At 43.8% G+C, this 27,359-nt stretch overlaps 1 protein-coding gene across 19 annotated transcripts in view; it reads right to left on the bottom strand.

Annotated features, from left to right (window-relative positions):
* Window positions 1-27,359, bottom strand: part of LOC100649439 (muscle calcium channel subunit alpha-1) — a 58,611-nt gene that overhangs the window by 10,667 nt on the left and 20,585 nt on the right. For 13 of the 19 annotated variants that reach the window (XR_007227752.1, XM_048414565.1, XM_048414564.1 and 10 more), the window contains exons 4-38: window positions 26,781-26,920; window positions 24,758-24,864; window positions 24,493-24,645; window positions 22,776-22,972; window positions 22,588-22,691; window positions 20,372-20,535; window positions 19,791-19,893; window positions 19,508-19,653; window positions 19,309-19,382; window positions 19,087-19,238; window positions 18,870-18,987; window positions 18,689-18,781; window positions 18,478-18,598; window positions 18,199-18,290; window positions 14,374-14,546; window positions 14,190-14,296; window positions 13,968-14,088; window positions 13,725-13,854; window positions 13,497-13,663; window positions 13,086-13,173; window positions 12,356-12,463; window positions 7,799-7,906; window positions 4,189-4,241; window positions 3,835-3,981; window positions 3,361-3,562; window positions 2,628-2,897; window positions 2,445-2,528; window positions 2,161-2,349; window positions 1,759-1,861; window positions 1,262-1,416; window positions 941-1,165; window positions 660-864; window positions 452-585; window positions 186-287; window positions 4-102 (exon numbers count right to left, since the gene is read on the bottom strand). Coding sequence is in view for 18 of the 19 variants with exons in the window: in XM_048414565.1 (XP_048270522.1) it covers window positions 4-102; window positions 186-287; window positions 452-585; window positions 660-864; window positions 941-1,165; window positions 1,262-1,416; window positions 1,759-1,861; window positions 2,161-2,349; window positions 2,445-2,528; window positions 2,628-2,897; window positions 3,361-3,562; window positions 3,835-3,981; window positions 4,189-4,241; window positions 7,799-7,906; window positions 12,356-12,463; window positions 13,086-13,173; window positions 13,497-13,663; window positions 13,725-13,854; window positions 13,968-14,088; window positions 14,190-14,296; window positions 14,374-14,546; window positions 18,199-18,290; window positions 18,478-18,598; window positions 18,689-18,781; window positions 18,870-18,987; window positions 19,087-19,238; window positions 19,309-19,382; window positions 19,508-19,653; window positions 19,791-19,893; window positions 20,372-20,535; window positions 22,588-22,691; window positions 22,776-22,972; window positions 24,493-24,645; window positions 24,758-24,864; window positions 26,781-26,920 (4,734 nt within the window). In the remaining variant the exon portion in view is untranslated. The remainder of the gene's footprint in view (window positions 1-3; window positions 103-185; window positions 288-451; window positions 586-659; window positions 865-940; window positions 1,166-1,261; window positions 1,417-1,758; window positions 1,862-2,160; window positions 2,350-2,444; window positions 2,529-2,627; window positions 2,898-3,360; window positions 3,563-3,834; window positions 3,982-4,188; window positions 4,242-7,798; window positions 7,907-12,355; window positions 12,464-13,085; window positions 13,174-13,496; window positions 13,664-13,724; window positions 13,855-13,967; window positions 14,089-14,189; window positions 14,297-14,373; window positions 14,547-18,198; window positions 18,291-18,477; window positions 18,599-18,688; window positions 18,782-18,869; window positions 18,988-19,086; window positions 19,239-19,308; window positions 19,383-19,507; window positions 19,654-19,790; window positions 19,894-20,371; window positions 20,536-22,587; window positions 22,692-22,775; window positions 22,973-24,492; window positions 24,646-24,757; window positions 24,865-26,780; window positions 26,921-27,359) is intronic. The other 6 variants (XM_048414568.1, XM_048414566.1, XM_003393655.4 and 3 more) reach the window with 3 other exon arrangements.

Genomic DNA, 27,359 nt, shown 5'->3' on the forward strand with positions numbered 1-27,359 from the left:
TACCTTAGTCGTGGAGTTCACTTTGAGCGACCTGGCTCGGTTAAAATTATGATGTCCCTTCCTCATACTCGACCAAACGCTGCCGAACAACGAGTGGTTCCTCTGTAAAGCGACAAAGAGTCACGTTAGTTCGTGTTCGCGTTCGAGAAAACGAGATTTACTATCGCGTTTGCGAGCATCGATACCCTGTGCATAGGTTCCGGATTGTCGTCCAGCAGTTCTTCCAAATTTCCGGAAATGGCTCTCTTCAGTTCGGGCCCGGCTTCGTGCAACGTTCTCAGACCAGCCTTTAACGAAACGATAAGGCGATTAGGCTACGATGCCGAACTGACACTGACGTTTATTCTTCTTTTTCAAACGTACAACGTAGAAATTGTACGTTCGCATTTTCGTCGTTACTTTTCGACAATCGTACGTCGCCTAGAGAATATACGTTTGCCATAAATATTACCTGAAGCGTGACGGTGTTGTGACTCTCCTTATTACCGTCCTTCAATTCTTGCTCCTTGCGCTTCTTGAATCTTCTGAAGTAATCCTGGATCAGGAAGGTGGCGTAGAATTTGCCCACGGTCACTTCGTCGTCGCCTAGAAGATTCGCGATCGATCAGTTGATTCTCGACGATACACAGTGGCTAACTAAACTAAAGAGCAGAAAATACCTCCGGGTGGCGGCACCACCTGATCCAGAAGCTTCGGGCTGGTCCTCTTCCAAATTTTCTTGATCACAGCTCTCAATTCGGCGTTAGCGTCGTCGATGTTTCCCTCGGTTTTAATTCGCAACGACGTCCTCACCACGGCGAACAGAGTCGCGTTAAACAGCACCGTACCGTCGCTGTTCAACGGCATATTCATCGAAACCAGCCTCTGAAGAATTTGTTAAGAAAAAGTTTCGTGTAGAAGGACGAAACGATTTAACGCCAAACGATATCGAGACACTAACTTTACACGCGACGCGATGAGGGCAGAGTTTACCGAAACCCAAGGGCGGAGATATCTTTCTGAGGAGAGTGACCACGTCCAGGTGCTTGATACGACCTTTCGCGTCGGGATCGTACTCGGACCACAAACGAATAAACTCGTCCAAATGGTGAGGACCCAGGATCGACCAATCCCTCGTCAGGTAATCGAAATTGTCCATAATTACGGCGACGAATAGATTGATGATCTGCGAAACAACGTTGCTCGTCAATGTCGAAACGAAAAGAAGTACGAGCGACCTGAGATTTCTGCGCGATACCGTAAAACGTTGGATGTTACTTACGAGGAACGAGCATAAAACGTAGAAAGATATAAAGTAGGGAAATGCAATGTCGGATCCACAACCATTGTGATTATTCACTTCGTCGCTGTTTGGGTCGCATTTCACTTTACCGGGCTGCGCCGAACAGTCCAACATGATGTCTTGCCAAGCTTCGCCTGCATCGAGTAAACGTCGATTTAACGCAACGTCGAAACGTTTAACTCTTAACGCTCCAAGTTTGTCTCTCAAATACCATCGATGTGCGATGTTATAAATATTGTAATCAAAATTATATTACTTCTAAGATGAATAAAGATCGTTTTTTAATGACTCTAATACTATTATTTACACGTTATTGTAGCATTTAAAATCTGATACTTAGAAACTTGCAAGTCGATGAGACTCAAGTATGATGAGAATAAGTTGGAGCTGCCGGTCGATATTCACAATTAAAAATCGCAGCGTTAAGGGTTAACAGACTTGTAATTATCCGATTGGAAGTTTCGACGAACACGTACCCGTAGCCGATCGAAACAGGACCAGCACCGCTTGTGGGAACGACTGGAAATTGTTGTTCCGGTCTATCGACGTATCGTCGTCGATCGCGATTTTTCCAAATACCTGAAAAAACGTACGAGCTCTTTCTCTCTAAACGCACGCTGCATTTTCGCCGCTAATCATTCGGGATACGACGGTATACGTCGCCGATTTCGCTTGACTCGATATACGGTGACTGGTGAAAATATTGGAACGCGTACCACGGCGGATTTTTACACGTATCGTGTAGAATGATGATATGATCGCGATAGAAAGTTTCTATAAATTTCGGATTACTTTCGCGATATACGTAAAGCGTATTTACGAGTCTTGGAAATTGGCGCGCTATTCCGAGTAATTGCTTTCACCTGGTCGTGTCTTACCTGCATACCTATCACGGCGTAAATGAAAAATAACATTATAATTAGCAGAGCTACGTATGGCAGAGCTTGGAAAGATTTGATGAACGTCCAGAGAAGCGTTCTGATGCCTTCGCCTCTGCTCAGCAATTTCACTAGCCGCATCACTCGAAACAGCCGGAAGAAGTTGATGGAAATGATAGTGGAGCCAGGCTGAAAGTATAAGATTTTAACGTTGACCGTTTAACTGTCTGATCGGATAAAACTCGGATACTCAGTGCGAGCAAATCTGTTGCCGAACAACGTACATTGACCTCGGAGTAAACGATGTCGATGAAACTTCCAAGAACGATTATGAAGTCGAAAACGTTCCAAGCGTCGCCAAAGTAGTTCTGTAATTAATCGGTTCGCGTTAATCGTACGATTTGTCCGATTGGAGAGCGTCGGAACATCCATTATAATCGCGTTGTTTGTTTCGTTTGACTTTCTACCTTAAATCGAAAGGCCGCCAACTTAAAGATAAACTCCAGGGCAAAGACCGCGGTGAAGATCATGTTAAGAACGTCTAACGCTTCCGTGTAGATTTCCGGTTGTCGATAAAACTTCATCGCTAAGGTCACCGTGTTAATCATGATCAGAGTGAAAATGGTGTACTCGAACGGCTGAGATGTGACGAACCACCACACTTTGTACTGTATTCGATGCTTCGGTATGTATCGTCGCACTGGTTTCGCCTTTAACGCGAACTCGATGCAATTCCGCTATGCAATCACGTGAAAAGTTTCTACATGTATACGACACGTACACGAGATGTACACTCCCTCCCGTTCATAAGTATGCGTTAGGACACCCGATGGTCTGGTGCATCCGATTAATCCGAAAGTACCAGCGTGGCACTGCTTTTAACTTAACTTTAACTTTTAACTTAAACCGCTTTTGCATCGATCGCAGATAAATAACGGATCGATTAAGAGTGTCGTTCTACGTCGTTGTATGTAAATCCCTGGAAATGTTCCAAGATTGTCGGATAGAGACGACACTGGAAACATAGGCCGTGTACGTAGGTGCGAATCGATGAAATTTTGATCGCAACGTGAAACGTACGGGCCCTGTGTAATGGAAACGAGAGAAAAAGTGTCCTGATATTTATGAACGGTGGTGTATACGAGATGTAGGTATACGAGATATCGTGGTTGATAGCCGGTTGGTATTCGGCAAACTTACCTGATTCTTATCGAGCTCGCAGTTTTTGTACTCTTGCTCACCCTCGTTCTGGAAAGTGACAATAACGAAACCAACGAAGATGTTCACCATGAAGAATGCTATGATAATGATGTAAATGATGTAGTACGCGGCCACTATCGGCCGAAAATTATGAATTGGTCCATGATCCTCCTTGTTAGAGTCGATCGACACGTCTAGTAATCTGTTGGGAGAGAAAATGCTAAGCGGTGTGCACCGTGGCTGGTGGCATCGAGCTTGTTCGTTTATCTTTTCTTTCCGTATACCGCTGTTAGCAATGGCGCAACGGACGATTCGATATTGCGAGAATAAAGAAAAATAACCTGTGTGTTCCGCTGGAAATACACTGGTTTCGTCGATTTTGAAATTCGAAAAGGAGCGGAAGGAAGAAAGAGAGGAAAGTATAGAAGAAGTAGTGGTGCGGGTGAACGCGGTAGACGACGCTTGGTTACTTACGACGGCCAGCCTTCGAACGTGGACACGGTGAAAAGCGTAAGCATCGCTTTGGCAACGTCGTCGAAATGGAAACGTTGCTGAACCCAACTTCTCTCCTTCATCACCGGCTTATTGATATCGCCGTTGTCGTATTCCAGGTACGTACCCCTGAAATTATCAACGCCACCGCCAATGTTATTCGTTGTGCCTGTTTCGCTTGACCGATCCGATTTGCGGGAATCGTCGATGTCGCCGTTACTGCGAACGATAAATCGCGGACAAAAGGAAAACCTTCGTTTTACCTCGATGTACGTAGCGACGACACTGAACGATATCCCACGTTTGGGGCTTGTGTTTGTTTGCGAGATAACTTACTGGCATTCGTCCTTCGTCATTTTCGATGCATCGGAACAATAGAAAAATTTGCCCTATACAACATAAAAATTCCATTAATGCGAAGCAGATCGCTGTCAATTAGAGGCTTCGCGCAACCTTTTACAAAACTGTCGAACGTATCGATACTCTTGATATACTTTTACTCGTACGTTCTTTTATCATTTTCAACGCGTTTCCAATGTATCTATGATCGTCACGGAGATCGTGGAAAATCCGACAAATCGGTCATTCTTTCCATCCGATATCACGAGTGTCGATAAAGTGGACATAGCGTATCGTTAATTGGCCATTCTCTGAAGCAAAGTCAATAGTAGCTAGTGATCGAGCAAAGTAAAAGGAAAGAACAAAGAAAAATTAAGAACTGGTAGAATGAAATAAATTAAAAAAAAAAAAAAAAAAGATTAGAAAATTAACAAATATATACATATACATGTATATATACATATGTATATATATACACATGTATGTCATTCCGTTAAGCGTGCACGATAATACGAGTCTATACGTGTGAAATATATACAAAATGTAGGCCGTGGTGCAGGCTGTCTCGTCTGGCCTACGTCGATCGAGCGACGTGGCACGTGCGCGAGTAAAATCGAGAGTCCAGAAAATAGTTGTCGCAGGTTCTTCCGATCAACACGATCGACGATCCGATCGTTTCGATCGTTTTCGACGGAGTATCAGCCGTCGAGCAATTGGGAACAAAGCTCGTCGAAGCATCGCGACGTGTTTAATTATCAATGGGGCAACTGTTGACGTTTCTTCGCAGGAATTTCGTTCGCGAACAGACTTTAACCTGTTAACCAGACAAGACGAGATCGTTCGTCGTTTACGATTCCTGGCCTCTGCTAGACGCAACAACTGCTTCTTTCTTCGTAGATATTTTACTTTTCAACGTTAGAACATTAGAACGTCGACTTTTAACCTCCGCCTAAATATACACCGTACGTAGAAAATTATAATCGGACGTTTGGTAAAAATAAATAAATATACAGGGTGAGTCGATAGGAAGTACGTATTGTTTAAAATAAGTTATCGTATTTAATATCTGTTGTATTTGTCGTGATATCTCTTAGAACGTCAGCGGGACCAAAGCTAGTTAGTTTGGCAGATATTTTCAATTTAGTTTGTCAAGTTCCCACGCAAATTTGACGAGTTAAAGCTAATAAATTATCCGCCAAACTAATGGTTCTTCGGTATAAATAGGACAATGCTCTTTTGCATTATCGTCCGGCCGACGTTGGAAAAACAATAAAACATTGTCGTTTAAAAGAACCTCTAAAAAGCATCTGGAAATCAAACGTGATTAGTTGAAGACGTTTTACTATGAAAACAATAGGAAATAAAATAACGTAAAATAGTAAATTTCGATAGTACCACTTACTGACTCACCCTGTACATAAACTAATGTTTATGTTTCTCCGTCTGAACAAACTAAAATTCGAAAACGTCCATCTTCGAAAATCGTGAAGAATCTACGTGTTTTTGGCAATAGGAAAGACAGGAAGCCCACTTGGACCAGTGGCAGTTGCAGCGTCAACGAGTCGTCCCGTTTTCATCGGAAACAAACGTATTTTGCGTACGTTGGCAGTGACTGGGATCGGCACTCGACACGATTCGTTCATCTTAGCTTTAGCTTTCTCGATTGCTCGATCGTAGAAGCTTTCGGTTAACGAGTTAAAGAATGAAATTTCGATTCGATGAAAGCCCTACGCGCGATAGCTACGATTTCGACTTTCTGGTTGCGTGTTTTCGAAAAGAGCCCTGCTCGAGATCCGCGCGGTTTAATCGCCTAGAACCAGACTCGTTGGTACGACTGTTGCAGCACGACAAATCGTACGTTTCGAAACGACGAAGCTGCGCATTACGATTCGTTCGACTTTCCGGATAAGCCGTGGAAAGAACACCGAGTGCAGCGTGGGTTTCTTGATCGTTCGTTTCGTTGCCCCTTTAAGAGCATCTAATAATTGCATCGTACGAAACGTTTGGGTCAAGGAGTCTCGTTTCCTGATTTCGTGAAACCACGTTCGCCTTCGATGCGAACCACGATCGTTACGATAGAAAACGAGTTCACATGCATTCGTAGGTTTTCGTTGGCCGTTGTCCCGAACGGCAACCACGAGATTTCTAGGTTGGCTGGCGCTACACTTGCTTCTAAGCCGCTTCTACTAACAATCTACGACTATATCTGTGCATCTAGACGGGCTGCTCTGTTTCGAGCTTCGTTATCACGCGACGCGATACTCGTCTACTCGTAAGGTTCGAGCGATAGCGGCGAGTGTCTTCCAAGGCGATAACTAAAGGCGAGAGAAAGGCTGTTTGCAAGTGTGCAACTCGATAACGAACGGAGTTGAAATTTTGTTGGGACGGAGAGCAGTGGAACTTGGCGATGGCGTAGATGGACTAGGCTAGGTTTGACTCGTGGTTCCGGTATATTTGCGCGTTCGATCAGCATGCACTACGATCAAAGCTTCATTCTCACATTTACAGCGAAACTTGCATGCCGATTTGTTAAACGTGTTGTCTATCCGATATGTTCGATAGCTACGTATTCGTTAAAGCGTTCGTTAAGCGACGGTGACGAGTAAGAACGTTACTCTCGGTGGATGTTACAGCCCCGGCTGGTATTCTCGGTGAAGCGTTCGATCGTTTAACAGCGTGTGTTACCGTGCTCGAGGGTGTTATCGTGAACGCAGAGAGCGTGTCTCTGCAAAGGGTAATATTGGCAGCAACGAAGTATCCTCGAATAAGTTGATCGATCACCGTGCCAGTTTCGTGCCCCACCTTACTACGATCCTGTCCAACGTTCCGATAAAGCATTATCGATTCGTAAGGAGGACACCGACTAATGTGCACGAGGAGGAACCGATCCTCTCATCGTGTACGCGATTTGGCCATGGTAGTGGAACGTTGCAAGACGATAGAGTTCCATCGATCTTATTTACGCTCGACGATTGCCTCGTTTGCCGATATTCTCCTTTGTAGAGTCGAAGAAGGATCGAGAAAAAGTAGTCGGATCGAACGAGTTTCGATGGGCCGGTCGGAGTGTGCAGCGCGTCGCGAAATTCGGGGTTCGCCCAGAAGATAAGTTAAATCGTGCGAAAGAAGAGAGACGCGAAATTTTCCACTAAACGGATGGCGATCGGACAGCGGCAATTTCCGCAAACGCGAATGGCACCCCGTATTTCGCGAAGGAAATTTGCATTTCCGTGACGCGTCCAAAACTTCCGGTTGTAACGCGAGGCCGTCCGCGTCGGTGAACAGCCGACGGCCAAATAAATCAAACGGAGAAAAGAAAACAAGAATAACGAAAAGTAAAAAGAGAGAGCTGAAGAAGAAGTAGTAGTAGTAGTAGTAGTAGCAGTAGTAGTAGTAGTAGTAGTAGTAATAATAGTAGTAGTAGTAATCAAAGAGTAGAAGAAGTAAAAGGTAGAAGTAGAGGTAGGAGAAGAAGAAGGAAGCCAAAGACGAAGATGTAGAAGAAGAAGTAGAAGAAGAAAGAGAAACGAGATAGACGTGGTAGAGAGAAGAAGAGAAAAGTTCTCGTTGGCTTAGTATAAACTTTCTAAGTGGTGGTGGTTGGCTTTACCTTAAACAGCTGTACCCCGATAACAGCGAACATGAACTGTAGGAGATAGGTGACCAACATAATGTTGCCGATCGTTTTAATGGCGACAATCACACACTTCACTACGTACTTTATACGTAGTTGGTTGAGGGCAGGCGAGCAGGGCGAACGAGCACAGCGGGGAACACGGGATCGTGAGACAGACAGACAGAAAGAGAAAACAAAGAAAATACAAAGTAGCATTAATCAAGGGTTTGGCTAGTTTCGCTCGTGGAGCTAGGTATCTTAATTACGAGGGGCTTTAGGGCTGGGGCAACGGGAATTTCGCTATTTGCCAACGTATCGTCGTATCATTTCGATCGTTGCACGCTTTTCCTTCCGCGTTTTCTCTTTTTCTTTCAAAAACATTCTTTCTTTCTTTCTTTTTTTTTCTTTTCAATTTCGTTGCTCGCGTTCGTCTTCCCTTAATCTCTCTGCAACGCTTCCCTTTCGTTTTCCTACCCTGTTTTCTCACCACCTCTCGGATCGCGTACGAACGAGCGTGCGTTTCCTATTATATTTTCGCATCGTAGCATCGACTTGCATCGAGACGTCGGTTTCGTCGGCTTTCCCCTTCGCGAATTCGTTTCGTTCTCGCGACACGGCGTTTCTCAACCACCCTCGTTCATCGTCAACGATAGTCCCGTCTTTCAGCCAGTCTTTTCGTCCCCCTTTTCCGTTTTCCTGGCTTTCGTTTCTCCTCTTTTTATACTCTCTCTCTCTCTCTCTCTCTAGTTTCCTGTTTTATCTTTTCCGCTTTTTCTCTTAAAATTTCTCTTTTCGTGAATCGTGAACTAAGCCCTCGCCATCCATCCAACCCACTAGTGCTCGATGTTTTTCCTCGGCAATGCACCTATGGGGCCTCGTACGGGATAACGTATTTTCTCGTCGAATCTAATCTTCGAAAACCTTCGATCGTAATTGTTTCGCTTTCGATCGTCGTCGGCTAGGCAAAACTTTCGTCGCTGTTCGTCGTCGAATTGCTTCGCGGATCTCGATCGCGATCTTCTTCCTTCGGCCGTACGTTGCCGTCATATACGCTGGCGTCAGCGGGTACGCGACTCGACGTTGCGTTCGACCGCGCGCAAAATAAAAGGAAAGTTAAATTGTCTGACGACAGAGTAGATAACGGTACGTATCGTAAAAACTTGTTGTTCCTTCAAGCGCTTAGTTTCTTTGGTCAATGGAAGCGCTGTGTCTGAGATACACGAGCAAACCAAACTACAAGAACGTTCTTCCGTTTCTGACGACAGATCTGTTCGATCGTGAAGAAAAGTAACTGGCATCGCAAACGCGTTATGCGTAACTAACACCTTCTGGGATATTTCATTCGCGATCTACGTTTCACAGTTTCTTTGTAAAAACCTGTCGAGTTTCATCGACCGAAGCAGGACTTTTTCAATTGCTGACCCATGTAATTTTCACCCTCTCGCACTCTTTCCAGGCACCAAGGACACGTTTTTCACTCGCCTTTCGCCTCTCGTTTCGTCGACGGCAACCAACGCAAATCGTCGGAGGCTGGACGATCGAACCAAAGGAAACTGCATCCTTGGAGCTTAAACGATCGCTCGTGAATCGAAGGAAACGGCGAATCAAAGCGTCTCGCGACAACTATCGGATCGTTGACGATGCATCGACGCGTACGAGACGCGTCGAGGCTCGTGCGTGTGATTGTCGATATCGTTGATATCGTGGAGGAGCGCGTAACGACGAGGGATCGATACGCGGCGAAACTACGCTTCCGACTACGTGGTCCGCTTCTGTCTAACGATTCTAACGCTAATTAAACGAAGCAACCAAGGTACACTATGCTACGACTCGTCTAAATTTGCTCGCTAAGCGTTTCCTCCGCTGTCGAACTTTACTTCTGGCGATCGCCACAAACACCAGTTACGTTCTAATCGTAGCGCACGAAAATATTCGAACGCGTGGATAATTCTTTCGGAATATACGCGAAATCTTCCAACTTCGTCGAAATTATCCTCACCGGTATCCCGACGAAACAGCGTGGCGATTATCTCGTTGAAATTCGAAAGCGATCGTGTCGCGAATATGCCCATGTCCGCTTGTTCCTTCGTCTTCTTTTAATTTCGATGGAAGAGATAGAGACGCGACTCGAGGCAATTCTCGCGACACGTGTATTTTCGTAAAACGTTTAGCAACGAGCGTTCGAATATCTCGGCGAGCCAGCGTAGCTAAACGGACTACGAAGAAAATGTAGAATCGATCTCCGTTCGAGTTGATATGATGAAATGTGATCGAGGACGGGACGACAAAAATTCTGCGAGTAGACCGGACAGAGAAATGCCGTGATGCTTCGTTTCGAGGCAATTGCGGAAATCGACGAGACAAAAGGATAACGCGTTGTTCGACTCTCTGCTTTTTCTACGATTCTGTCTGGAATCTCGAGCTCGAGACCGATGCTTGCGAAAAGAGTGGCGGAACACCGAGTCCTTTCCTTCTTTCCCTTTCCTTTCTCTCGTGTTAATATAGCGGCACACCACTGCAACGCTCAGCCGGCACAAGCATGCAATTTTCAAACAATCCTCTACTATCGGTTTTCACCACGCAGCCTGTAAACGTGAATCTCTGAGTGTCGTGTCGTGTCGTATCGTACCGTGTCGTACCGCGTCGTATCGTGTCGGTGTTTCGAAACACGCGTACGATCTGGACCAACCATCGTCGTCGGTAACATCGTCGGTATATCGGATCGATAGATATCCTTCGATTACGCGGTTCACCACTCGATTTACCTGTTTCCCCGCGATATTCTTCCCCGCGGCGTTTTGTCATTGCGTTCGACAACGGTTGTCCGTTTCGTATCCGCGTGTCTTTGATATTTAGTCTTCCAGCTACGGAGTCTCGAACGACCAAGTAAAGGCAAAAATAAAAAAAAAAAGAAGACAAGGGAAGAAAGAGGAAGAGAAACAGAGACAAAGACAGATGTAGAAGAAAGAAAGAGAGGAAAAGAGAGACAAAGAAAGTCGTAGGTGTCCAGACAAAGGAGAAATAAACGAAGATACGAAAGCCAAAGTCGAAAGACCAAAGACCATATAATAGATCTTGCGAAAAGCCGCTTTCTGTAAGATTGTTTCCTCCGAAAAGTGGTGACGTACACGCATACACATATATAGATAGTATGTAGATGTATGTGCGCGACAGCGAACTTCCATCCCGTCTCTATCTACGTTCTTTTTTCTTTCTTTTTTTCTTTTTTCTTTTCTTTTCTTTTTTCTTTTTCAGCTACCATCTCATCTCCCCCCGGTCACTCGTCTATCACGTAAATCGTTCGACACGTAAGTATACGTATAGTACGTATAGATATATTTGTTGCTCGAAACGTAACAAAAGGACAGAAAATGAAAAGAATCGGCCACTTATCGGCCAGCCGTCGATTACGATCGTCTTTCCTATGCTAGCACGATAGTTTAGTCGAAACAGTGTTCCATCAACGATTTCGCGAGAAACGATCTACCATCGATCGTCAGCAACGATCGCGACGCATCGTTCGCATACGCAAAGAAAAATAAAGTCTCGTCGCGCGCTTCGCGTTTTCCATTATTTGCAACGAGTTGCCACATCGTTGTCCCACGAACCACGCGTAACAGAGTGGACGATCGTTCGATGGGCGTAAAACTACGAGAAACGATTTTACTTTCCTGTAAAAGTAATCGCGATACAAGCCAACAGTCTTTTACGCAACGGTAACAGTGTTTCAAGGACAAAGAAAGTGCGACCGTTTACGCGGCAACGTTCGAATCGATGTAAACGCTTGTGGAAAGATCGCGAATGTAAATGAACGGAGTTGGACGCGTTCGTGTAAAAGCGATCATCTCGCTTGAAATGAAATTCGTTTACAAAGAGCGTGAAAGTATCGCGAACAGGGGCAGTCGTTCGATCGTTAGGCTACACGTAATATCGATGGAAAGAAAGAAAAACGTTCGAGGGAAAGAAGAAATCAAGGTAATCCCAGTGAGAGGTTTCGGGGAGAGAGTGTCGAGACAAGAAACCCAATGAACAAGTTACACGCAAAACAGTTCGTTTCACAGGGAAGGTACCCAGAGGTGCATCTGTCGGAAAAAACAACGTTTGCTTCGTGCCCGCGCCTCTCGACGATTATTTCTCCCAGTCTTTCTTCTCCACTGTTTCTTTTCTTTTTTTCTTGTTCTTTCTATTTCGTTTCTTTGACTCTAAACGACGAAACCCAATGAACAGAAAATCGAGAAAACGGCGAATAATCGTCGAGGAAGGCTGTCGGGATGTCGAGCAAAGGCGTACCGAGGTGGTAGACGAATTGGTAGTAGTGAATTTGGTGATGGTGAATTATCTCGGCGTTGCATCAAACGTATGTGAAGTAATGGATGAACGAGAATGACGATAATATATGCATATAATATCGGATCGTAAGAGAGGGCTGAGGGGTCAATGAGAGGGGGTATCGAAGGTTTTGGTTTGTAATATTATGCCACTCTAGTGTACTACGAGAGGTTGGAAGGAATGTCCCAGGACCGTTTAGTGTGCGGGGCCTGGCAATCCTACCTTGAACAGTTGTACGCCAATGACGGCGAACACGAACTGCAGGAGGCTGGTGACGAGGACTATGTTTCCGATAGTCTTTACCGCTACGATGACGCACTGTACTACGTGCTGGGTTCAACATTAATCATAATGTAGATTCGCTCCTTTACAAATGAGATTACGTATGCCGACTAATTTATTACGTCGGATGTCACTCGTTTTTTTTTTTAATCAGTCTTTTTTTTTACTTCTTACTTTGTTTTTTTCTCAGAATCGTTTACGTTTCTTTTTCTTTTTTTTCTTTTCTTTTTTCTTTTTTTCTTTTTTTTTGATACTACTCTCCGAATCGCAATAGGAAACTATGGACGTAGAAGAATGGAAACAAGATAAATTATACATGGACGCAAAGTAAGTTACGTCGGTTCGTTGATCGAATTTATAAATTCGTTGGAAAGAGTTTCCCTTGCAATACGGAAGATTCGAAATGTTTCACCAAAGTATCGGTAAAAGTATGCACTTTGAAAAGCAATCGCGAACAGTCTGATACCGTGCAGACTCGATGGATCGGCTTTGCTAGCTTCGAAAGAACAATTGCTTGAATTTTCACGTAACTCGAATCTAAGGTCGCGACTGAAAGCTACTTTGGTATCAAACGTTATTCGTACGTCTACTTCGGGGCATGTGCTATATCATCCGGGACCGATTTGGCAAGTTCGCTAATTGTTCGTGGATAACGAGCGAAGAAAGATACCTTTAATCCCTTTGCACGATTGATGGCGCGTAGAGGTCTCAACACGCGTAATACACGCAGCACTTTCACCACTGAAAACGCGCCAGAACTGAAACAGAAATGGTCAAATAAACGTCTGGTTTTACAGGCTGTCGTAGAAAGTTGATGGTGAAAAGTGGCGGTCAAACTTCAGGAGCAGACGGTGGTATTGGACGAAAGAATCCAAGATATCGTCCTTTGAAAAACGTGCTCGAAACGTTACGAACAGATATTACGTTTTTCTTCAGAAATTCGTTTCTTCGACGCCAAGTCGATGAAGATAAACGCGACGTAAGAATAAAGCGTGCTCGTGAAATTTGCCGCAGAAAACTTTTTGAAACGTCGAAACGTAAACGTTATTTTACGGACGAAGAAACGTCGTATAGTTCTTACCTGAAAGACATAGAGATGAGAGAAGAGCACACGACCAAAAGGTCGAGCAAATTGAACGCCGACCGGCAGAATGCACCGTCGTGTATAATAAAACCGAACGAGATCATCTTTAAACAGATCTCGATCGTAAATACCGTGGTGAAAAAATAGTCAAAATTCAGTAAAATCTACAACCACGAACAACATGGTTACGGTGGAATTTAAACGAATATTCGTCGGTCGTCTTACCTGATTTCTATAAGAGGACGCGCGTAAAGGATCTTCGGCCGCTAACATGGCCGAAGATATCATGATACATACGAGGATCATGTTGCTGAAGTAACTATGGTTAGACAGCCAGTGGCAAAACACTCGAAATCTGAAACACAAACGACGAAAGTCGTTGCAATAGAGAGATATCGCGACGAACTACAATTTTATGTGTATATAAAAAATATATTTTCGAAGAAACACGGTAAACGTCGTTGGTACCTGTTCGTTTGCGAGAAGAGGAAGAAAGACGAACCGGCTGGAATCGGTTCTGTCTTCGTAGCCATGTTGAATTCGGACATTCTTCGCGGTCTAGCCGATACCTCGTGATCCGCGCCGTCATCTGGATAAATTAAACAGCAGGTAATTGTCATCGACGACGAACAAAGTACAAAGGGTCAATTTCCGAGACGTTTGACAAAGGAAAGAAGAAAGCGTAGATACCGTGCATCTCGTTGTGTTCGACTTCCTCCTCTTCCTCCACTTCCTCGTCGGATTCTATGTTCAATCGCACCTTGGCGTGATTGTTCGTATCGTCGCTTTTCTCCGACCTGAGGACACGTTTATCGAATGAATCTTAAATCGAATTTATCTATCGCTTTGCATACTATACAGGAAGATCGCTTACGTTTCCGTGTCCACGGCTGCCTCGTAATCCTCCATCCTTTCGTTAGGATCGTGCTCGAGGTCGGTTCCACCGCCTTCGTCCTCTGCACCGGTTCCTTCGCCACCGTCGTCACCTTGTTCCCCGCTCACTTCGTCTCTACTCGCCGAGGCACTGTGCTGTTTATTCTTCTCCCCCTGAGAAATCCACCAATTCGTCTGTTACTCGCCATCCGTTTGTCACTAGTTGGATAGGTGAGATCTTTGAGCAAAGATCAGGATTCGTTTTGGAAAATCGTAGGATACCGTGGCGTGTGTCACGTCGATTCGAGATTATTTCACGTTCCGCGCGTGAGATGAGAGATTCGTATTTCAATTATGATCGTTATTACAAAATTGATTAGAAACTGACAGAGTAACGATACAGAATGTTAGAACAGAATAAAATAGAACGTCGAGTATTGACTTGAGAGGGTTTTTATATCAAGGGTTTGGTTCCTACGGAGGGGTTGTCGCTGGATACCGATTACATAGGCATCCTATTACTGCTTAGTTATTGTTTCGATGGCTAAGGTATGTGAGATATGATTATCCTATCGCTGTAATCCCGGGACCACCGTGACACGTGCTTAGCGTGTGGCAGCGACGAACGTCGAACGCCGGCGGAAAAATACGCCGATCGAGAACGGTTAATTAACACGGCAGGAAAATCTAGCGTTCGTTTCGCGCGAGATAGTTTGTCTATTAATAAGCAAAGAGAGACGTTGACTCGACGTCCTATTTAAAGTAGAAGAAACTCGAGCCGTGGATCTCGTCGAATTTCATGAAGCATCGAAGCGGAATCAACCCTCGCCCTCGGGTTAATACTCGAGAGCGATCGATTTTTCATTAGCTTATCGAAAAATCACGAACGATTAAACCTTCTAACGCGAAGCTGTACACGGTAGACGCGATGATACTTCGCCGTGAGGGTTCGTTTGTTCGATAACGAAGACGACACCGATAACTCCCTTTCCTCCACCTTTGCCACCGCATCTCACGCTCGAGTTACTTCGCGCATTTACTTCTAAACCGTTATAGAATTTCGTTATATACGAAATATGGTCAAAAAGGCGGGCGAACGAATAGAAAACGATAGCGAACAATAATGGAGCGAATGTTTCTGGATAACGGTTTTAATTTCGGAGTATCGGTATTCGATCGGGATGACCCCGATTTCGCGTGCGTCCTTTGTACGCGGTACGTAGTTCGCAGCAACAGTTGGAGCAAACGAGGCGTTCGGTTTAAAGGAGATGGCATAGTTCTGGACGATTTAGCGTCGTATTAAAAATCATTTGTACAGCGACGTTCAACCTGCTCATAAAAATATATCGCGGTGGATCTAGCTGCCTCCAAGGTCGCACGGAAATGTCTTATCCGTTAAATCTTTCAGCTCGTAAAACGGTTGACCGAAGATTCGTATCTGCTTGGTAAAAATACCAGCAAATAAATATACGCGAAAATGTACGTTTCGTTAGTCGTGTGCCAATGCGATATCCGTCGTCAGGTAGAAAAATTCTTTTACAGAAAATGGATATTGAATAATAATTACGTTTCGTACGTTGATATTTCTCGGGTTACGCTCTGAAAAGATTCGAATTTCGGACCAAGTGCGATAATTAAATCTCCTTTCACGTTGCCGCGAAATATCTTTGAAAACCATTAATCGGCATTCGGATTTATGCCGCGTGTTAATTGCAAACGTCAAGCAGCAACGAATATCAACAACAATCGTTTTATGGCGCGTAATTAAAAATTTGTTACGGCCAGAAAACTGCGATATTTCTATCGGGAATTTGTGACCGTCCTAGATACGCGGTCGAATGAATTACGGCGCGTCGAATATTCGCAAGGTACGCGCTTTAAGACGCGTAACGGGCAATAAAAAGTCGGTCGAACGGCGTCGAAGCCGGCGTCAACGCCGGCGTCGCGACGCCTTCTGTCGAGGCAGTCGTGATTACCAACGCGTCGGCAAACGAGCCTTCCCACTCGATGCTCTTTGAGAACGATAAAACGGCTGGCATTCTAATTTTCTTCGCCCTTGCAACTATGTAAACGCGACGACCAAACGTTTATTCGCGCGACACCGTGACGCTCGCTTTTTCCAAATGCGTCGAACGTTTCAACGTATTTATCAGTGCTCGTTTAATCCTTGGCATACCGTGGAAGATGATCGACGTCTTTTTACCAAAAAAAAAAAAAAAAATAAAGAAAACAAAACGTCTTTAGAAGATTCCGTGGATCTTTCGTCCTCGTCTCGTAGTTTTTAATTATTTTGCAAAAATGAATTGCAAGTAGTCTTTTTATATGTCCGTTTCTACGTGTCGGAACCAACAACGTGACGCGGAGAAAAGACGTTTGATACAGTTTCAGAGAGAGATATTAGGTTGTCCGAAAAGTGTCTTTCGTTCCATAAGGTGATAATAGATGAACAACAATTTCTGTTTTACATTATCTTAGTGAATTGGGTATGATCCGTTTCGTTGTATTTGTAGCGGAGGCAAAGTTTCTGATCGGGCCGTGTCACCCGTATTCGGGTGACGCTTATTCGACTACTTGCCAAGGATCGTCGTAGGTGTTTGAAAAGACATTCCACAGAAAGTTATAAAAGTAATAGAAAGATGGTTTATTAAGAAAATTATTCAGAACGTAAAACTTTGAAGCATTCTATACAAAGCCGAGGTTGGTCGGGATAATTTGGACAATGAGGTGTTGTTTTCTTTAAATTTTCCCGTCTCTTTGATCGGTCCGTTCGACGTCTTTTATTTACATAACATAGTTTACACGCCCGTCTAATGCTTCTTCCGGAATCATTTTTCCGAATGACGATATTACGCTGACTCCGTCGAAGACAAGGATTTTTCGTATTTTCAGACAACACTAACAAGTTTCCAGCTAATAATTCCCTAAATCTTCTAATAGTCACATCCTTTCTTGTTGCAATTTTATAAACCGTCAAAGCGTTTACAGCAAAAATTCCCAGAAGGAGTTGAATGCCAAGTTTTCGATACTATTTGATTCCTTTTCTAATTGTGGCGGTGTAGCTGCACATGAGCTAGAGGACAATTCCAATCATGTTGTTTTGCCTCGGACTATCAACATCGTTAGGACATACGTAACGTAATAATAAATAAACTCCGTCAAACAAAGACGAATTGAAATTTTCCGGCTCTCCCGCGACCAGTATAAATAAACGAACGCGATCGTAAGGTGACCAGTTTTTCAGTCTCAGTCTCGAGCGATTTTAATAGCGATCAATAACAGTCTTTGGCGAATTAGTTAATTCCCTCTATTTATTAATTATTTTTAAATAATTTTGACGCTTTTAACATCGAGTCATCTCGTCGTTTAAACCGACCAACCATCCTCTACGTACTTCTATCATTATGTTTGTGCATAATTCAATAAACTAATATAAAACAAATTACATTGTGTAAAAATAAATTATTTTATTATTATTATAAGTTTTCGGGCAACCCAATACCTAAATTTTACGAACGTGATAGGATAAAACGGAATATTGAATAGACGATCGTTCGACTCGCTGGATATTGTAAAAGATACTGTTACGTTTGTATTATACGCTAGATACGGGCGTCCTGTGCATTTTTGCACCGCGAGATTTGCCGCAAATGCGTCAAATTCGCAACCTACCTACGAGTTTCGCGATATACCGTTTCGATTTGTATGAAAAAACTCCACGCGATTGCATCGGCGACGGATGACGAGCCAGTCGTTTGAATTTTGACGAAACGATCTCTATGGAAATTTATGGGAGCGCGAGCGTATTTTAAAATTGAGAAAAGCTCACCCCTTCCTCGGCTTCTTTCTCGATGGCAGTTAACGATTCGGCATCCGCAAGGTTGTCGACAGCGATGGCCAAGAAGACGTTCAGTAGGATATCTGCAATTGTCTTGGTCAAGGAACGTTAAACGAGGATAAAAATGTGTTTGTCGCGCGTAATGTCACTGATATTATGTACCCTATGGTCCGTAAATATTGTCGGATGGCGTATCGAATGGAGGACGGAAAATTACGTAATTGGACGAGGCTCGTCGATGTTTGCGTATTTTCACGGTAAAAAGGATACAGTTACCGCATATAAAGAGAATGATGAAATAGAAACAGGCGAGCATGCCAAAGCTTGAAACACCGCCATAGGCTCTAATTCCATCGTACATAACGGCGTTCCAATCTTCGCCGGTTAATATCTATAAATTGTACGACGACGTTCGATAGTCGGATATAATCGATTTAGGTTTCGACGACGCGTTGAAAGCGTTAAAAACGTGCAAGCTTACCTGAAACACGGTTAACAAACTTTGCCAAAAGCTGTCGAAATTGTGACGGGGCTTGTTCTGTAAATCGCTAAAATTGAATTTTCCACCAAACACCTGCGAAAAAATGGAAAATGTTAGAGCTCGTTATCGATCGACGACGGCCGATGGACGTGGAGAGACGAGAAAGAAGGACGAATCGTACCTGCATGCCCAGCAGGGCGAAGATCACGATAAAAAGGAAGAGCAGAAGCAACAAAGACGCGATCGATTGTATGGAGTTTAAAAGGGAAGCCACCAAATTCGACAACGACCTCCAATATCTGTAAAATTCCATCGCGTTCGTTTAAGATAAATGTAAAAATTTGCAGCGTTATTCCTTGTAGGAGGTGGCCGACAGACCTCTCCATCTGTAAACTTACTTTGTCACTTTAAATACCCTGAGCAACCGGACGCAACGGAGAACGGAAACGCCGAGCGGTGGCATCACGTGAGTATTCGTGAGGATCATCTCGGTGATGGAGCCGATCACGACGAAACAATCGAACCGATTGAAGAGCGAGACGAAGTAACCCTGTTCGGATAACAAACGTCTTTATCGAGAGGAATTTTCCTTGAGAAACATCGTTTGCCGTGAAACTTACTTGAAATCCTAAGCTATACATCTTCAGCATCATCTCCATGGAAAACAACGCGATGAAAAACATGTTTGTGATCTCTGCGTAACCGAGAAGCAACGTTATTTTAAATGGAAAAGTAAGGTGCAACGTGAGGGATGATAAATCTGCATATTGGAAAAAATCGAATGTTGGAATATTAAATAGCAACGAGAGGATCGCGTACCTTGAAAGTCATCCAACCAATGAGGTTGATTGTAGTGTTCGGTGGCCAGAACGCCGGTATTCAGGAAAACCAATACTATGATCAACCAGTAGAAAACCTGCGACTTGACTGCTTTTCTGCACGCCCTCCTCATTCTTCTGTTTACTCTGTGAATTTCCATTGCAAATTCGTGCGATCAAAGGCAAGCTAAGTAGCGAGGCTCGCTTTTCCACCTTCCGCCTTCCCCTTTATTATAACTCGCTTCAACGAAATAAAACAAGAAAGCGCGTCTCCACTCTCCTACCTGTCGAAATCCAGCTTTTTCCTTCTCCACAACGATTCTTGTTGAACCCCTTCCTCGTCGCCCTCTAACTGATCCGTGCTTTCCATCTCGTTCTGTTGTTTCGCTGCGAAAGTCGTTTTATTCTTATTATCCGTTTGCTTCGTACGCGAGATAAACATCCCTATACTGTACAAAGGATTAGCGGACAGTAAAGAAAGAAAAACGCGTCAGGTAGATTTTGCAGAAGTTTACGAGTGGTAAAAAGGTGTTTAAATAACATTGTCGTTCCTAAGTAACGGAATATATCGATAGATCTCTAGCAAAATGGTAACAATCAGTCAAATTAACCGTCGATCAACAATTAGACGAACACATTCGAATTTTAACGATTTTGGCGTGGTAAAAATTTTGCAAAGTCGTTCGCGATCTACGTAGTCCTCTGTATCGTTAAACGTAAACCGAAATCTCTTGTATCTTTACGGACACGTTATCGAAGGTGTGAAGGTAACGGAACCGAAACAGAGATTCGTTTAGCTTCTTAAAAATTGTAATCCTGGAGTTTTCCATAGATGAATTTAATAAACCGCTGATAGGTAACTCACTTTTGCCATCCTGCATCTTCGGCTCGTCGGTTTCCGGTTCGATATCCTCGGCCTGGGTGATCCAGTCCAAATAGCCCCTCAGGTCGTCCTCGATCTGCTGCTTCTCTCTGAGTTTGTGGAAGTCGCCTCTCGCTTTTGCTTTCTCTCTCTCCTTGGAGAATTCGCTGCGCCGGGTAAAGGTACGTTGATCGCAACGCGATATCAGAGACGCCGACGAGCGGTGTAATTGAAACGCGCGCGAATGGAACGGAAATCGAGAGTTGCGTGCGAGTTTAGCGTAAATAACAAAAGGAAGGAGAGCAACAGCGAGTTGCTGGTACAAAGCGAGGGGACTTGACTCGCAGTCCCTTGTCCCATGATGCCACACAAGCTGACAATCTTCCAGATTATCCGCTCTATTTTTCTCCCCGGGGCATTCGAGCCGTTTTATCGTTTAAAGCGGAACGACGACGAATTCGCTGTGCACTTTGATAAGACGCGCTTTTACGGCTCGATCGTCTAAGCCACCGCTACGTAACGTAACCATCGGTAGACAACAAAAGGGATGTTTATATTTAAATCTTTCTTAGGAGACTGCGACACTCGGGAGTCGATATATCAACCATATATAGGGTGGTTGGTAACTGGTGGTACAAGCGGAAAGGAGGTGATTCTACGCGAAAAAAAGAAGTCGAAAATATAGAATAAACATTTTTCATTTGAGGCTTTGTTTTCGAGAAAATCGACTTTGAATTTTCGCTCGGTACGCGTACACTTTATCACGTCTCGTTGTAACGGATCTCACTGTAGATCGTTGTCTCGATGGATATTATCGCGGTTTAAGTTTGTTTTTGCCGTAACGGAAAATTAGGAATACATAATGAAATAATATGAAGTAATCATAAAGTTTATTATTACAAAAATTGCTGAAAATGTTGCCCATTCTGTCGAACACATACTTCTGCTCTTCTAATTAAATTTCTATGAACATTTTCTAACGTATTCGATTGTTTTAAAGTATGAAAGGCTACAACAATCTTTTCTTTCAATTGCTCGCAACTTGCGATTTCTTCAGAATAGACAATTGATTTAATATAACTCCATAAATAAAAGTCAAGTATGTGTTCGGCAGAATGGACAACATTTTCAACAATTTTTGTAATAATAAACTTTATGATACTTTTTACTTTATGATGCTTTACTTCATATTATTCCATTATGTATTCCTAATTTTCCGTTACGGCAAAAACAAACTTAAACTGCGATAATATCCATCGAGACAACGATCTACACTGAGATCCGCTATAACGAGACGTGATAAAGTGCACGCGTACCGAGCGAAAATTCAAAGTCGATTTTCTCGAAAACAAAGCCTCAAACGAAAAATTTTTATTCTATATTTCCGACTTCATTTTTCGCGTAGAATCACCCCCTTTCCGCTTGTACCACCAGTTACCAACCACCTTGTATGTATATGTATGTATGTATATATGTATAAGAATAAGCTCTGTTTTACGAACTTCACGTGTGGCGAGGCCGAGTAAGAGTTTCAGAAAATGTCGTAAAACCGAGTGGGGTTTCGAGCCGTAACGTGGAAATTAGATAAAACGAAGATACGTTAACCGTCAATAATTGAAAGGAGAGATAGACACGGCCGGAAATGGAACAATTCCGTTGGTTATTTCGGTAGCGTAAAAGTCGAAAAAGACGTAACTCGAGGCAGCTATAGCGTACGTACGCGCATTGTACGCGTACGAATACGTTGTATTACGAGCCCGAGGAGAAGTAATTTTAGTAGCGAACAATGAATCTGTTATGCGACCAGCCCCTAACGATTGATGTACGTATATTTATACGACTATTTGTCGCGTAGTTTTAAGAGGTAGAAACACGCTTTATAAAAATAAACCGACCGTATCGTATGGCCGTGTTACGTTCGCGTAATTCGAAAGAAGATGGAAATGCGAACAAAATTAGAAAAGAAACGGGACTCTGTCGTAGAAATTGCGTTTCGCGTTTTAAAATATACCTGACGAACAAAATGAAATCGTAATCTTATCGTTAATTAACGTCGCGTTGCCGATCAACCGTTTCGCCAGTCGCTTTAAACCCGTTTCTTTCTATCTACTTGAAGAAAAACCTTGTTTACTTCTCGTTCTTATCTTCCCTCGCGTTACAAGTACTTCTCCGACCAATTGACTCGGCCAACTCAATTTCCCTGGTCGCTTAATACTCACCCGGACAGTACACCGAGAATTAGATTCATCACGAAGAAAGCTCCCAGAATGACCATGGAGATGAAATAGATCCATTGCCACGAGCTTCCCATCGCGTCTTCGATCTAAGCCAGCAAACAGACAGAAAGAAAGCGTGAGATCGAGGATCGTTCGTCAATCGTTTCCACGTTCCACGAAGTCGATCTTACGTTGTAGAGCACGTCGGTCCAGCCCTCGAGCGTAACGCATTGGAAGACCGTCAACATGGCCAAGCCGAAGTTGTCGAAATTCGTAATACCCCAATTTGGACCTTCCCAGAATCGCCTGCTACAGTAGTACTCGGGTCCCACGTTATCGCACTGGAAACCGCCGGACCCACACGGAATTGGGTTGTCCATGATCGCGTCTGTGAATCCATTTCAAGAGGATACTATCTTTCTCTATATTTCAAGAGGATATTTTGCCTTCCAATCTCCCACACCGTATACAACTAAATCGCGATTATACAAATGGAATCCAATTAGAAAGTTGATCTGACTGTCGAATATTTTAACAGCTGATATTTTTTCAACGGTTTATGCGGTTTAATTATTGTTATACATATTACGTTGTGTATTTTGTACTTTTTATACACCGTCGCAAATTTCCCATAAACGAACGAAGATCCGAGAGTGTAACGTTGGGTCAGTTTAGACCCGCGGTGAAGCTAGTCGCGACGCTAGAACGAGACGTTCAAACTGAAAACCTGAAACGACCCTAACGAAACAGGTCGTGCGACAGCTTTGGGACTTTGAAAAGTATCATTCTTTAGTCGACGAAAGACGATGATCGATACAGAGCGATGGTCACGTAAGTGTGCGAATTTCTCACGTTCTGGCGCCCTACGCTGTCGTTACCGGTTCTTGCAACTCGGATCGCCCAGCAAAATTGACTCATACGCTCGTACTATTACGTTACAACGCTTGCAAAAAGTATTTCGATCGTTCTATTCGTTGTAGCATTTGCACTGGTTCGTTAAATGTTCGAAGCTTTTTAATCCCTTTTAACGTTGATTGCTTTACAAAGTGCAGTCTTTCGGTCTTTTCGCTAAACCAGACAAAGTACAGAACGTAGACTTTCGTGGCTAAATTATCGCGCGAAACCAACAGGTGTCCTGATATTTACGAACCGGGGCGTGTTCGATGAAACTTTGAAACGCTGTTTTCTCAAAAAACGAGAGGCGTCTTGGTTTTGCGTGGACTACGGCCCGATACGATCGTACCAGGAACCTGTGCGCGCATCCGGCTCTCGCGTCTGGCCTGTCAGGCAAGTACAGGAATTCGCAGATTCTCGTGAATCAGCTGTTTACCGCGAGATACGCGCGGTCCACGCAGATCGCGTACCACGCGCTAAGAATAATTAGACGTTAGTTGCGCCGCGGCTGAATCATATCTAAAATAGCGCCGGTGCAAACTGTGTTTCGGGGTTAGGACGGGAACTCCCGCACCAACTTTGCCAACTTCACCGCGAAATTTCACGTTTGGAGAAATTCTGTCCGGTCCGAGTCCCTGTCCCCGGATCATCGTCCTTTGCCTTCCACGTAATTTCGGTCTCCTCGAGAAACATTCTCCCGTCGAATCTCGAGGAAATAACACGCCGTTGCGTGATCGTCGATGCCAATCTGTCGCGTATTTGTGATATTTCGCGAAGTTTCGTCTTTCGAGAAATTCCTGCCGGTCTAATTCTATCGGTGGATCGTTTTATTTTTCACGTAATTTCCATCCTTTCGGAAAGATTTTCTCGAACGAGATCGAAGAAAGTCACCGAGTCTCGTATCCATTCGTAGATTTTGCTGCGGTACATCGCGTACGCTGTTACCGATGCAACGAATACCCACCTTCGCGTTACGTCTGTGTCCCAAACGTATCGTAAGCGAACGATACTCACCGGTGACATTGTGCCTGCAGGTTTTGTGCATTTTGCCGGAGAACAGCTCGAGGCCGATGATAGCGTAAATAATGATGACGAATAGAACCAGCAGAGCGATATGGAGAAGGGGTATCATCGCTCTCAAAATAGAGTTTAGGACTACTTGCAGACCTGCACAGATCGACAGAGACATTCGTCACGTCCCGTTTCTTTCGCCGGGCTCGATCAACTGGTATCGAGAAATAATCGGAGTAAAGACGTTTGTTTGACATGAAAATCTTACTTGGTACACCGGAAACCAGCCTGAGAGGTCGTAGCACCCGAAAAGCCCTCAACGCTTTCACATCGAAGCCTTCTTTCATAAGTATCGACAATACCGTGCTCACCATTCTGCAAGGAGACGATGTTAAAGAACATTAAAAATCATCTCGTCTTGCAATACGTTGCTACATATCGAAACGTGCTCCGTCAGAGATAGAAACGGGCCACCGAGTAATTTCAAATGAAATTTCAGACGAAATTATTTTCTCGTATTCGCAACACGAAACTGCGTGACAGAAAGAAAAATGGAATCGACCGTGACGTCTGTGCACATTCTGTTGTGAAGAAACCTACCAACGTCGGTTTACGGCCACGAAATCGGGCGAGCACGAAGCGCATCTTTCTATCGTCTATCGTCGAAAGCGAGAGAATTATTTAGATGGCCATAGTTTTAAATCGTCTATTTTTACCCAAACGAAATATTCACCGTCTCTGGACGAGTATTCCGTACGTTTCGCCGAATTCCCTCAACGGGAAACTTCCATCTCTCTGCTTTGAATCTCGTCTCGTTTCCCCTCGATTATTCCATCGTGGGCGCTCGTCGCTGCAAGATTTCGCGAACGGTTGGTCGACGATAGACGATGCTTGGTAGAGACGAAGACTCCGGTCGAAATTAAAACTATCTTAATTCGCAAAGCGGAGCTGACTCGGTGAAGCAGAGGAGGAATCTCTCTCGTTTCGCCAAGTAAGCAGAACTTATTGAATCAAAGTGGAATGCGCGACAGAGAACAAAGGAAGTCGCGTGCCGATTCAATGTCATCGTGCCCAAGAGACGACGCGAACTCGCGACACGCTTTTGTACGACGACGGAGGATGCAGGGCTAGGACATTCTCGAGAAATAGAACAGGACGGAACAGCGCGATGAAAGTGCAGCCATGGGATTGGCACGTTGATCGGGAAATCTGCGCGCAGTAAAATTTCCGTTATTGGCTCTGGCGATTCCCATAATCGTCGATTTACGAGCTGCGCGTGTTCTCCCTCCGGACCGATAAACTCGCGCAAGATAGCAATCGACTCTGCGAAAATCTGTTTTTCTCGCGAAGGAGATCGTCGTCGACAGCGCGCGATTTTCGATTAATCGATGGGATGGGAAAGTCGCGCGACAGACGAACCGCGTGTTTCGTATTTAACGCGTTACAGGTGCGGACGCGAATGTTTGTTACGCGGTGAAAGATGATAATTAAAATGGAAATGTACACTACCGTACGCTTAACACTAGACTACCAGTCAAATCGACTGGTTTCACAATTTTATTTTAAAATTCCTACTTCGTGTTATATTATTTTTGATGATGTAACGACTTTCGTAACTAACTAAAAGAATAATATAATGAATTTTATTTTGTTTCTTATGTATTCAAACTGAAAATAATTTTGTATCAAGGCTACTTGTACCAATACCAGTGAAAATGACTGGTACTTGTCAGAGCGTAAAAGAGTCCTGCAATCTGTTTATCGGGCCCCAATTAACCAGTTTCCTCGTTTTCTACAACTTGCCATTTGTTTGTGAAATTTTTACCGCGCATCATTCGATATGATGATATCAGTTATCAGGAAAATTGCAGATCGATCGCTAGATGCTAACGCTAGAAATACCACAGCAGTCAAAATGACTGGTTCTACAATTTTATAATATAAGTTAAATAATAATAAGTTATAATAAAAGTTCTATAATTTTATAAATGTGTCAACCCTCGTTTAGCCAAAAATAATACGAAAAATGCACTACATAACATGGAATTGCTTGTGTAAAAAAGTAATAAATCAATAAATATAAAAATATTCTATTATTACGTAGTTTTTAAAGACCAGTCATTTTCGCTGGTTTTGATAGAAATAGCCTCGTGTTAACTATCGGTGGTTCCAGTATTTCATCGACGAGTATGTACGGTGACAAATTAATAACTGGAAACAGCGGTAACGATCGGTAGGTTTTTACGACCGTATATCACCGTGTGCGCAAAATGAAACGCAATTGTACTCACCCTATCACTACTATCGAGAAGTCTAATATGTTCCAGCCGTTTCGAAGATAAGCGCCGGGATGAGCCACGAAGCCGTAAGCGATGATCTTCATGACGCACTCGAGCGTAAAAATCACAAGAAATATATACTCTATTTTTTCCTGAAACACAGCGAAAGAAAGTGCGACATGAGTCGTCGACGGAGCGTCCAAGCTTCCTCGAGCGAAATCGCAGGCGCGTCGATCGAGAACAAATCGCAAAGGCAGCGCTCGTCCATTCGAAGGTAAAGTTCACGCGTTCAAAAGTCAAACGCGCCATATGTTGTTTCTTGTCACACAGGATGAGTCGATGAGAAGTACGCGCTATCCAACGAATTTTCCGAGACATCGAGGTTCTCTCGAAAAGCAACGCGATTCCTTTAAGACGTTTTTCGATGAAATCGAAATAGGTGACGAGTTACTTTAGACAGTACGTACGTCTCGTTGACTCATTTTGCCTACGTACGAGAATCGAAGGTTTCTGGCTGGTTTTACCGTCGCTAGAGAACACAGTCTATCGCTGTTATCTAAAACCGCCAATACTTTTGCATTCGATTAATAG

The sequence above is a fragment of the Bombus terrestris genome, chromosome 2 (genome assembly GCF_910591885.1).
Source record: "Bombus terrestris chromosome 2, iyBomTerr1.2, whole genome shotgun sequence".
Lineage (NCBI taxonomy): Eukaryota > Metazoa > Arthropoda > Insecta > Hymenoptera > Apidae > Bombus > Bombus terrestris.